The sequence below is a fragment of the Tachypleus tridentatus genome, chromosome 7, assembly GCF_004210375.1.
Source record: "Tachypleus tridentatus isolate NWPU-2018 chromosome 7, ASM421037v1, whole genome shotgun sequence".
Lineage (NCBI taxonomy): Eukaryota > Metazoa > Arthropoda > Merostomata > Xiphosura > Limulidae > Tachypleus > Tachypleus tridentatus.
The window spans coordinates 136588163-136601359 of record NC_134831.1 but is presented as its reverse complement, the minus strand read 5'-3'; the positions used below and the strand labels follow the sequence as shown (position 1 = coordinate 136601359).

The following is a 13197-nucleotide window of genomic DNA, read 5'->3' as shown; positions in this document are numbered from 1 at the left end:
ATATGTATGTACATTTAAATGATTACTAAAACATTTACGTAATAATGTCTCCCAATTTATTCAGTAATTTATTGTATTTATGTTAAAAATAAATATTGCTACAAAGAATTACGACATTTTTCAGTGTGTTTTGGTAAAGTTAGATGCTATTTGTAGGTATTATATTAATGTCCATTAGCTATATGTGACGAAACAGGGTTATCCAGATTTTAACCTTTCTTCATGTTTTTCAAACACACAGTAATTTGATTGAGTTAATCATGCCGTTAAAAATCAAATGAATCATTTCTTTTTATAAGTTTTGTTATATATTCTTTATTTTCTATTTATTATTATCAATTGATAATGCACAATGTCAAAGTTCACAAAAAGGACTGTGTTAGTTCCTATTTTTTTTCAAAATTGTTGTCTTGAAAAATTTAATCAACACACGCTTCTGAAAACGTCAATATACTCTGTTGTATTTGTTGAACATGACTGAAATTAAAGTTTTGTATTACCTCAACACTTATTACACATGACTATACTGGGTATTGTAGTACATTCAAACTTCAGTGCCATGTAACTTAGTATATAAGATACGATAATTCGGAATTACTTTTAAAATCATTTATATACATACACACACACACATATGTGTATATACACATATCGTACAATATGCATCAAAAACCAAATAACACATAGTATCTGTTGTGTTACAGACTGATATACTTCCAAAATATGCTATGTTCTAAAACAGGTTGGTAAAAGTTATTACACAACACACACACAGCCACAAATACTTCTAAAACGAAATTTCATGTTTTTAAACACATTAACGATATTTGTTTAATTTAACGCAAACCACCTAGCGTATTTATTTAAAACATCTTTTGAAATGTGTACGGTGTTTACTTACTTTAAAAGAGTACAAAATACCGCGACCTCGTTTGTTATTAGATTACAAAAGAATACACATCCAGCAAGTAAGACATTGCAACATATTTCAAGGACATTTAAAACACATATTACCATGAGAGGTCTCGAGCTTCCTCGAGAACAAACCCCATACGATGTGTTAGCGTGAGCTACGAAAAGTAGCCCCAAGTCTGATTCCGCGAAGCGTCTTTAAGAGCTCTCACCCATAGTAAATACGTTTCATATCCATACCACTCTACAAAAAATGAGTGGACACGTACACCTTCCCACAGTCAGTGAATGTATGTGGTCTCCTCTCATGTCATATTCGTCACATTCCACGACCACATACTCGTTTTCTGTTGCGTTTGATGAGTTGTCATCTATTGATTTGACGAAAAATGCTATCTATCAAGAGTCTTAAAACAAAACGTTTCACTCAGAATTGTTGAAGCTGCGACTCCTCATTAAATCTTGACTCCGGCTTTGATGGATAGTGTTGTTTTTTTCAAGCAATAATTAAGGACATTTCCTGGTGATTAGGGTAACTGATCGCGAAAGAATGCTATTTGTGGTTTCCTAGAAAATTCTTGGCTCTACACCATATTACTTTCGTTATAAAACTAATGGATTAGGTGAAAAGAATAATAAATTGTGGATCTAAGGGAAAATTTTATGTTGCCACATTGTTATTTTCTATTTGTTCAAAGAACAAAATAACAACAAACAATATGAAAGTTGGTTGTTTAAGAGAATATTGATACAGTGCTAGTTTGTTTTCTAATAATTTGAAATATGCTTGAAAAATGATTTAAGACATAGTTTTATTTAATTTGTTTTTACTAAACATTTTTTTGAGTTATGACAAAATTCATGTACGTGGCAAAGGATCCCGAAATTTTATGATAATAAAATATGAATATTAACATACAAAAATATGATTGTTGATAAAACATTAAATGTAAGAACAACCAACACAGCCGTCTCGCTGGGAACCTTATAACATTTAAGAATTGTATCAAATCTTGAAAGCCGTAATATAGAAAGACATCGTCATCCAGCTGAGAAAGAGAAAAATGTTTAAAACCAGACTTCTTTGTTTAAGACATGAATATTTTTATTTTCGATAGCTCTTCATAATAATTAATTGTTCAAATGAAGTCGTTCTTTCATCGAATTCAATGAGTATATAAGGAAAATGATACATGATTCAGCTCCAGACCTGATGTCTTCTTTCTCTGTCCAAACTTCAAGGACCGTTTTGTATAAGAACTAAAATAGTTTAAGATTGCTCAGACATGTCGGCTGAAGCAGGCATGAAGTGTAACAAAAAATTGACAACGTGTGTAACTTTGCTATCCAAGTTGAACTTAAGTTATGAGTTCCACGTCACAAATGCAACTACGACATATTCAAGCGCCTTATACAAATAAATTATTGTAAATGAATAAAATGAGACAAGATATTGATTGGAAATCAAATACACATTATAACATAAAGAACTTTAAGATTAAACATTATTTAAAGAGCGAGCAAGCCATTTGGTGTTTAATTCAAATTACTATAACAAGTTTTGGTAAGCCTATCATATTTGCAAATAAAATAAAACATTAAGAAAACATACTTGACTAGAGAAATGGAAATGTTCAAATTCAATCAAATTTCTTTGCCACAATATTAATGAGAATGTCAAAATGGAAGATAAAAGTTTAGAAACAATCAAAAGTAGTCTGGATGAAACTCAAGCTATAGTATAGTTAAGGATGTTTAATACGAATTTATCGGCTAAATCCAACTAAACAACGGAAGAAACTGAACTAATGACAAAAATAACATCCAAATTTATTCCCATCCAATAATTTAAACCAATGTTTCTCAATGTTGAACGAATATTTATCAAACTTAAAAGAGTTAATTTATCAGTAACTTTCACTAATTTTATATACCTTTGACAATTAATCTTAATACCCTTTCGCAACAGGCGAATGAAAGTGCGCACGTCACGACGTTTTAGTGAATTGTATTAAAAATTCAAACTACTCAATTATCATGGCATCAAAACAGAGATAATAAGTCAAGTTTTGTTTGTTTGTTTTGGAATTTCGCACAAAGCTACTCGAGGGCTATCTGTGCTAGCCGTCCCTAATTTAGCAGTGTAAGACTAGAGGGAAGGCAGCTAGTCATCACCACCCACCGCCAACTCTTGGGCTACTCTTTTACCAACGAATACTTGGATTGACCGTCACATTATACGCCCCCACGGCTGGGAGGGCGAGCATGTTTAGCGCGACGCGGGCGCGAACCCGCGACCCTCGGATTACGAGTCGCACGCCTTACGCGCTTGTCCATGCCAGGTCCCGAGTCAAGTTTTAATATTATATAAGTTTTAAGGTCTTAATTTTATAAAGGAATATTTAAAAACAGCTTCAATCTCCCCTACAGTGAAAACTGTGACATTCGTGCTCTAGGTCTCACCTCTTCTCGAATTTATTTAACCACTTCTCCAGAAAGTACGAAATTTAATTTATATTACTTTATATGATGACTTAATCGATCAGGTAAAGCAAAATGTATTTGTCTAACTCTAAAGAGCAATGAATAAAAAATCAGAACCCTCCTGTAAAGCCCACCTATCACAATCTCTCTTTTAAAATATTAAAATACTTGTAACTGATGTTACCCAGACGTGATGAAATATTCAAAAGATCTACCAGAGCGCAGTAACTTTTGGGTTGAGAAACACTGATTTAAATCATGCACTAGGATCTATAATAATTCATATGAAAGCAAACGGAATTTATTTAATGACAAAAATGATTACCTGGAGCTCATGTGATAATCAAACATGAAAAAGTCTTTCAAACAAATAATTTTAATATACTGTATATTTGTATATATATAAGTACTTTAAAAGTTTAATTCTGTAACATGGAATAATGAAGCTCAATAATTAATTCCTACCAACTTCGAATTTGAAGTATTCGTTACGACTTTATTTCAAAATGACTTGTTTTTCATTATTGATAAGATAGGAGTACTAAACATTATTAAGAAATTGAGGAAAGTAAATCTAATTAGAAAGATAGAATAACAAGCTCAAATGAGGAATAGAAGAAAGAAAAATTTTGAGATAATTATGGAAAAGGATATATTAAAAAGACTAAAGAACAGAAGAAATGGACATAAGGAAACGATATGTGATTATGTGGAAAAATATTTCCAGAAATCATCCGTAATTTACAATAAAAATATATTTAAAAAATAACGTTAAACTTATTGAATGTTTTTGTTTTATTTTTCCAGCTGCATAGTTTTTGTATTCATAAGAAAACTGGACTATATTGACTTTATTGAAATAAGAACATTTGGAAATGGAAATGTTTACAGAGTATTAGTATACGTTAATTCAGAACATGTACATCTGGTTTATTAGGATCAATATTACTGACGCTATGGCGCGTTTATGCCGTACAGAAGCAGTGTCTACTGAGACAGAGACCATGCGAGAAAATTGAACAACTGTTTTAAGATTAAACCCTTTCTTTAATTTTATGCAATACGTTTAAATCATGCTAGTGGCAACTTTAGAATAGTCACCCCAATCGGGGCATCACCTTATACTGATACATTTCACTGGCGATTTTTCCGATAAGTCCAAGAAACTTGGGGCACTATCCACTAGATGATACCACTGGGCTACAGGTTCTCGGGGTGTGTCCAACATTTCCAGCCAATGATCTCTGCCCAAACCTATACACTGGCTGCCGATTGCACAACAACCAAGCATCTCATTTGCCCCAACCCTGCAGGAAAAAAAGTGACAAAAAATAACCGCATTATTCAAACAAAATCGCACGTGTCCAGATTTAACTTTCATCCAAAAAAATTATTCACGTGTATATTGATTTATTATATGCTACTTAAAAACTCAAACCTGGTAATAAAGTATTACGTCAATTAATTATATTGATTGAAAATGAATAAAAATGTATATGAACATATCAATCATAAACCTACATTCACTTTTATAATCTTTAGTGGCGCAGTTCCAAGTAATTTATTAATGCAACGAAAACTTTCTTTAATAATTCGCTCATCTGGACATTTGTTAAGTGCAATTCCACGCTCAAAATCACAGCCGAAGTGTGTGTTTCTCTCAAACTTTCGCAACAGTTGAAAAAAAAATTTATTTGTTTGTCCGAAAACGCAAAACTACAGAATGGGCAGTGTGCTCATTGTTTAACCATCTGGAGCAAAATATAATAAAACAAGCAACAATAAAAGTAACTAAAAAAAACATTAACAACGATTCTGATAATATTGTAATTCCTTAATAAGGATACAAATAAAATATATATCGTAACCAACAAAACGTAACTCTTATATTTAAGTAATTAAAGTGGGTTAAATTTTTAATCATTCCTGTAGCTACACACTGATAAGAACCCAAGAACTGGCGCTGATGACATTTTTTATACCACAGAAAATTATTTTCGAGAAACCGAATACCATAAATTACATATAAATATTCTTCACTAATTTACCTGTCATAATCGATAACCTTTATTACTAGATTAACATCTTCAATATTTTCTGCCGGAACATCAAACACTAATGCTTCATTATAAATCGGATTCAGCGTTGACTTTTTCACTGTGGTTTTCCTCTTCTTTATCCTCTTACCTTGACAAATTAGAGACACTTTAACGTAGGGATCTGGAAAACACAGGATTAAAGTTAACTTTAACGTAGGGATCTGGAAAACACAGGATTAAAGTTAACTCCAGCTTCTTTTCCCAACGAACAGCAATAAAAACGGTGAGAAGGATTCGACAGTTTCTTTAGTTTGAAAATGTATTAAACACTTCCTTGAGGAGTTTAGGGCAAGGGAATTTGTGCTGAGAAATAACTAAAAATGTGCGTAGAAACATATAACAAGCATTTATAGTTTTTATTTTAAAAATTGTGATATTACATAGTTTGTTAGAATTCTGATAAGTATTGACAAAAAATTAGCAATTATATAAATTTTAAGCCTTTAGGTTTTCGTGATGACGAAAATTTGTTCGTTTGTTTTGGAATTTCGCACAAATCTACTCGAGGGTTATCTGTGCTAGCCGTCCCTAATTTAGCAGTGTAAGACTAGAGGGAAGGCAGCTAGTCATCACCACCCACCGCCAACTCTTGGGCTACTCTTTTACCAACGAATAGTGGGATTGACCGCAACATTATACGCCCCCACGGCTGGGAGGGCGAGCATGTTTAGCGCGACGCGGGGGCGAACCCGCGACCCTCGGATTACGAGTCGCACGCCTTACGCGATTGGTCATGCCAGGTTAATGACGAAAAACCCACTTAAAATAAAAACGTATCTCAAAACAGCTGGTATGGATATCAACACTTTTACTAATAAAGCAGAGAACAACGTTTCAACCTTCTTAGATAATCCTCAGATTAACAATGAAGATAACCTAGAAAGGTTGAAACTTGTTCTCTGCTTTATTAGTAAAAGTGTTGATATCCATACCAGCTGTTCTGAGATACACTTAGCTTTTATTTATCACAATTTAAAATATGGTTAGATGCATACTTATATTTACAGAAGATATAAAAAGGTACGCGCAAAGAATCAATTTGTTTAAAGACAACTTTTTTGTATATTTATCTGTTATATATGTGCCCCCCGCTAGTACAGCGGTATGTCTCCGAATTTACAACGCTAAAATCAGGGGTTCGATTCCCCTCGGTGGGCTGAGCAGATAGCCCTATGTGGCTTTGTTATAAGAAAAACACACACACACAAACACACTGTTATATATGCACGTATGTGTGTAATATCGTTTTTGTCTTAGCGGTATATCTGTGGACTTAAACGATAGAGGCCGGCTTTCGATACCGGTAGTGGACAAATCATCGATTGTCCATTGTACAAATTTCTGCTTAACTACAAAAGCAACAAAAACGTATTTTCTTTGCAATTATTATATATATATAACGTGTTTTTTATTTTCAATATACAAATCAAGTGTCACCTACTTTGAAATTTAATAATATATGAAAAGTAAAAAGTGACTCGCTTTGTTTGTAGCTAAGCATAAAAGTACACCACGGGTATCGGAACTTGGTTTCTAGTGGACATACCGCTTTGCCATTAGGGGCTAAGTGACTCCCTTTTATGTTGACTATTAATACTATAATTTATTATGTCGAGCTTATTTTATTACGCGAAAATTATGAGAATAAAAATGACAACAAATAGTAACAACATTTTATTAAATGTTTTTTACACTGAAACGAATGAAATTATTTTGGTAAAATTTATTATATCGATAAATTAATTAGCTATTTCTCGAGAAAGCTAAGACGTCGGGAAGGTTGCTAGGAAGTTTCAAAGAATATCTTTAAGGCTAGTTGTGGTAAAACTTTTACACAAAATATTACATAACCACAAAAAGTTTTATTACTATTACAGTATATTTGAATAGAAATATATGTGTAATAGAGGTAACAGAAAGAGACTGAATGTCAACTGAAAAGAAGATTAATGTAGCCAACTGAATTAATGCTTTTGTACTACAAAAGATATACTTGTTTTTGCTCCAAAAATGATCAAACAAAAGCGTGTAGTGGTCGAGAAGTTAATTTTCGAACGTGATCGAAATACTTGATGTCTTTGTTCATGTATATCAGCGGTTATTTTCGGAATTTCGTGAATAAAAGTTTTTCCCCTCAAATACACAAGTTATTAAATACTTATTCCTATGAGTATTTTTAATAAATTATTCAAAGAAATCTGTCCAGTTGAGGAAGCATGAAATGATATGCATCGTATCACGTATCGTGATGTAGTCTGAACCTCAGGGGTCTTCCATGAAGTTTAGTGCGTTGTTTTTGATGTTGTTCATGAGAAACGCAGTAAACATTGTCTTATTTCTAAGAAAACGCTAGGCAATCTTAAAATTTAAACTTGTGCGTTCTCTGTTTGCTTTCCTCAAGTACGCAGTAAATGTTTACAAGAAAATTTTCATGTGTTGTTTCTTATATTCCATTATATCGCTCTACAATTTCCGGAAACGTTTCGGTTTCGGGGCTGGCCTAATGGTTAGTGCACATTAAGTACACCAAAGCTGCACCAGAATTTATGGTTTAAAGTTCGTTGTTGCTAGAACGGTTATAGGCCGCATGTTAGCTGTAAGAAGAAAAGGAATCCACCATTCAGTAAGGACAAGAATAACCCAAGAGTTGGCTGTAAGTGCTGTTGACTGGCTTCTTTCACTCTAGTATATCACTCGAAAATTAAGGATGCCTTAATTTTATGTAGTGTTGCACAAAAAATCCAAAACAAACAGTTTTCCGATGCTAGAGTACAACTACTAATCTTTTCTTGCAGTATAGACAATCATACTTTGCCCAGTAGTACTGTCGTTAATGCACTCATGGTTTGCAGATCAGAAGTGCCACATACATACGTGTACAAAACAAAGTTTTGATTGGTGGAAAGTAACAGACAGACAAAATTATGTGTTTCGGTAAGAGTCATAAGGAAATTCCAAATATAACAAGTTAAATTAATACTTGTGATAATACAAACGGTCAAGGTAGAAGGTCTGTGCTCTTGAAAAATTATACTAAGTAACTCATGGTGTGCTCCTCACGTGATGCACGTCTTCCCAGTGACATAGTTACAACTATAGGTGTAAATGTAAACTCCAGAATAACGACGTACACAGGTGGCCTCATTGAATGTACAAAGACTACTTCTTAGGAATGATAACTAAGCACAAAGTCTCAAATTGGTATCAGACTTTAAACAAAAGGATAAACATGTAAGGAGGATGGCGCTCTTCAGAAATTAACCATAATTAAGTTTATTTGGCAACAATTGACGATGATTTATCCGAAGGCAGCGAGGAGAACGGTTCCATGGTTAACGTACACTATCCATAACGAAGTATGCTGGGAGACTAGCACAAGCTAGATCCGCATCTCAGCCAATGGTGTTGAAGTTTGAATTCTGATACTCACTAACTAATGTCTCTGGTGTCGTTTCTCTAAAGTTTCCTAATACTTGGGACTTTTGTTTTGTTGAGAGATGAATTTCTGTCGAACAGCGTAAAAAAGAGGCCGACTTGAGACTATGGCTTAGCCTGCAGAAAGTTGCGATAAAATATTATTAAGGTTATATTCTTTCTGATCAGTAGCTCAAAATGGTTAATTCACTAGACAATTAATAAAACATCACTAGGAAGCTTTTAACCTGACCATTTATCCCATGCGAGCATGAGGTATCTTACAATATACAGAGGTAGAGTAAGTTATGGTAACAATGTTTTGAATTTTTACAATGTCATTAAAGCACATGCCGCCACATGAAATCACACTTTATTTGACGACTATGCATTTTGATAATAGAACTGCAACATAGGTTTCATTGTAAAAGGTTCCATTGTAATGATATCATGTCTAAAGTCTACTATTCCTCCCTGCATTCTTACTGTCGTCCATCTAGTATCCGAGAACAAAGAATTCCTAGGACTCGTTTCAAAAGCCCGATTGCATACAGATCTACATGTACTGCATCCAGTGACTTGACAGTTATGTTTATTTATGTAATAGTATGATTAACCATTTCCTTCTCTACTTGCTTGAGGTGTGCAACACATGAATAAGTATGTCGTGCAAATAACTTGTGGCTTTTTCAGAAAGAGATAATTTTCGATTATATTGAGTATTGGTACATAGGGCACATGAACGGTTTTGTCACAGATTTCTGAGCTCGTGAATCCTCCCCTGTTAAAATACACAATACTTTACTTACTACGGCATGGGATAAGACTTGTTGCATGCTTCTTTTACATTTTTATCCTGTGCCCAAGTTGATCCATATGATTTTGTGGTCTAAACACATTTTTATGGCCTAATTGTGTGTATAGTTTGCGTTGGAAAGGGTTGCTACATATCCTTCCAAAAAGCAATCAGTATTAGATGGCATCACACTAACTTCGAAAAGCCAAACGACATCAAACTGTAATTGTGGTACACTACATTTTACCATGATATATGATATCGGCTATAGTTGACATCTCACTTGGTGATATGCATATTTGAAATAGTTTTTAGATAATTTATCCAATTCTCTATACCTATATAGATAAAATTGTTCGTTACAGAGTTTACACAAAATAAAATCCTGACCAGATACCTAATCATAAGAACATCACACAATATAAAAACATGAGTAAAAAGAAACATATTAGTATAAAAAACCCATAAAAACCACGTTTTTTTAAATGTCATCTACGGCTTTATCAGAACATTTCAATGACTCAAGACAACAAAAGGAAGTCAGAAACACAACCTTTCAAACACGGACTCTCTTGAGAAATGTGACGTCGTCAGAACTCTTTGTTTCTGAGCTGACACTGTCAGAAATAACATTTACGAATGTAATTGAAAATCCTTGTACATTTGTTTGTATTTGAGCTGTAGTGCCACATTAAATTTTCTCTGAGAGTTGAAAGGGCATTGCAATCAATGAATATGTTTTTGTAGACGCAATTGTAAGAAACTTTCAAGGAGCGTTTAAACTATACAATCAGCTAGATATTAGCTTGAAAAAGACAACAAGGTAAAACGTTGCAACTCTAAAACGACGCTGAGGCCATCTTTTGTTTGATAATAAGTCTAATTAGTTAAAACCACTAATTGAGTATATTTAAAGACATCTGAACTTGTCGGATTTACTTGATTAACATGAAATATTTTAAACTACCAAGATGTTTTACCAGATGATCCAGTGATGTCCATGGCTTTTAAGTTTCTTGCCTTTATGATCGTGACGGTCAATCTGCCTGCAGTTGGTAAGTAGCACAATGATAACATTACTTCTCCTAAGTTTTCTTTATCCTTGGTAGAAAACGATAACAAAATACATATATTAGTTTCAGTAGCTGCAATAACAATGGTTGTTCCTATAAGTAAAATATGTCTCTTAGTATAAAAAAACAAATATCTATATAAATCTACTGCACTTAGAGCTGTGTTTACACCAGTTCATCTAATTGTTATTTCTCATTATTGGGAAAGATCAAGCGCAAAATTAATAGAAATTGATTTAGTAGAGTAATAAAAAAGTATTCTTTCTAGATTTTCCAGACTAAAAATAAGTCAGTTTTTCTTCAGTTAAATCAGTAAACTACATAGTAATATTTGAAGTAGAACACATGTATTTTATTTAGTTATATACAAAGTAGTTATAATGGAAGCTGTTCTCTATTTTTATTACAAAAGCTTAACAGTTCATTCTGCCCGCTAGTTGTATATACAGTTTCAATTATAACGCTAGTTTCTCTATATATTTTATTTATCCTATTTAAAAATAATCAGGAAGAAAATAACGTCTAAATATTGGAACCGACTGCTAAATAAAATTACTTCGTATAACATGTTTCAACTGATAAAGTGTTATATGGGTTGTTAGTCGCATTTTCTCATTAAAACTGGTGATTGTAGTGATATTACTCAAGCTGTTATTATTGGCTCAATTAAAAATACCTTAATTAAAAGAGAAAATGTAATGCATAGAGAGTGAATTCTTGAAATAATTGACAGCTTTTATATACATTTGACTTTGATTAGTGAAGGTTTACCCAATTAGAAAGAACTTGTTAAAATTTCTATTTAGTGACAAAGTCAACGTAACGCATGAACCTATAAACTGCTTTTACTAAATCTCATAGGCTAGTGAATGTAATAAGTCAAACAAAAAAATCCTGGACAGCTGAACACCGTAAAATAGGTTTTTATGTCACACTAATACGATCCGGCATGACCAGGCGGGCTCAGGTATTCGACTCGTTGTCTGAGGGTCGTGGGCTAGAATCCCCGTCGCATCAAACAAGTTCGCTCTTTCAGCCGTGGGGGCGTTATGATGTGACGGTCGATTCCACTATTCGTTGGTAAAAGAGTAGCCCAAGAGTTGGCGGTGGGTGGTGATGACTGACTGCCTTCTCTCTAGTCTTACACTGCAAAATTAGGGACGGCTAGCGCAGATAGCCCTCGTGTAGCTTTGCGCGAAATTCACAAACACACTAATACACTCATAATTTGCGAACTGTTGTGACAAAGCAATCGGAACTCGGGGAGAGATCAATACAGTTAGGTTGCCTGGTTTGTAAACATACGATGTTATTGCTGAAGGGGAATTTCTGTTCAAAATCCACAATTAAATTGTAGAAACTTTCAGACTTAACTTTTTAGTCGATAGAGCAATTTGCACTGTGACAGTTCAATAGAGTAAAAACAACGTTGCTGGTAATAATCAGTTATGTTACATTGATTTGATATAAGTTACCTTAAATTTTTAAAAAATTACAATACTTTGTAAAGGTTATGAAATTAATTGTCCTGTAAACATAGTATCTAAATTTTCCACTTACGCATATTTTATAATGTCAATAAAAGTATAATTAATCATAATGAAGAAAATGAACGAATGCAATAAAGATATTTACAGGCTAAAGCAAAACTTATTGTAAAGTTAGTACTTTATGGCTGATACAGCTGGTATTACGTGGTTGGTACATTTGGAACAGTTGGTATGCTTCATTGATACAATAGGTACAGTTTGTGGTAATTGGTTAGTACGCTTGGTACAGTTAGTACACTGGGTGTAGTTGGTATCAGTTCGTTTGTACAGTTGCTATTACACGGATAGTATACGTGGTACAGTTGGTATTATGTAGTTGTTACCATTGCTACAGTTGGTATTACTTGTTTAGTACACTTCGTATCGCTCAGTTGGTATAGTTGATACACTTGTATTATTCGATTGATACACTTGGTATTACTTGGCTGGTATATTTGTTACAGCTGGTATTACTTGTTTGGTACACTTGGTATCGCTCAGTTGGTATAGTTGATACACTTGGCACAGTCGATATTATTCGGTTGGTATATTTAGTACAACCGATCTTATGCTGTTGGTATACTTGGTACAGTTGGTATTACTCTATTGGTACCGTTGGTATTACGTAGTTGATATTTAAAAATATTGCGAAGACAACTGCGACTCATTTACATATTATTGTTATCCTTGGTACTGTTGGTATTACTCGGCTGGTACATTTGGTACAGAAGGCGTTATTTGGTTGGTATACTTGTTACAGCTGGTATTATTTGGTTGGTATACTTGTTACAGCTGGTATTATCTGGTTGGTATACTTGTTACAGCTGGTATTATCTGGTTGGTATACTTGTTACAGCTGGTATTATTCGGTTGGTTCTCTTTGTATACTT

At 33.5% G+C, this 13197-nt stretch overlaps 1 protein-coding gene across 1 annotated transcript in view; it reads right to left on the bottom strand.

Moving 5' to 3' along the window:
- Positions 1 to 285: 285 nt before the first annotated feature.
- Positions 286 to 13197, bottom strand: part of LOC143256677 (synaptotagmin-10-like) — a 60872-nt gene continuing 47960 nt past the window's right edge. The window contains exons 6-8 of the mRNA XM_076514190.1: positions 10686 to 10806; positions 5445 to 5616; positions 286 to 4703 (exon numbers count right to left, since the gene is read on the bottom strand). Of these exons, the coding sequence (XP_076370305.1) occupies positions 4511 to 4703; positions 5445 to 5616; positions 10686 to 10806 (486 nt within the window). The 3' untranslated portion in view covers positions 286 to 4510. The remainder of the gene's footprint in view (positions 4704 to 5444; positions 5617 to 10685; positions 10807 to 13197) is intronic.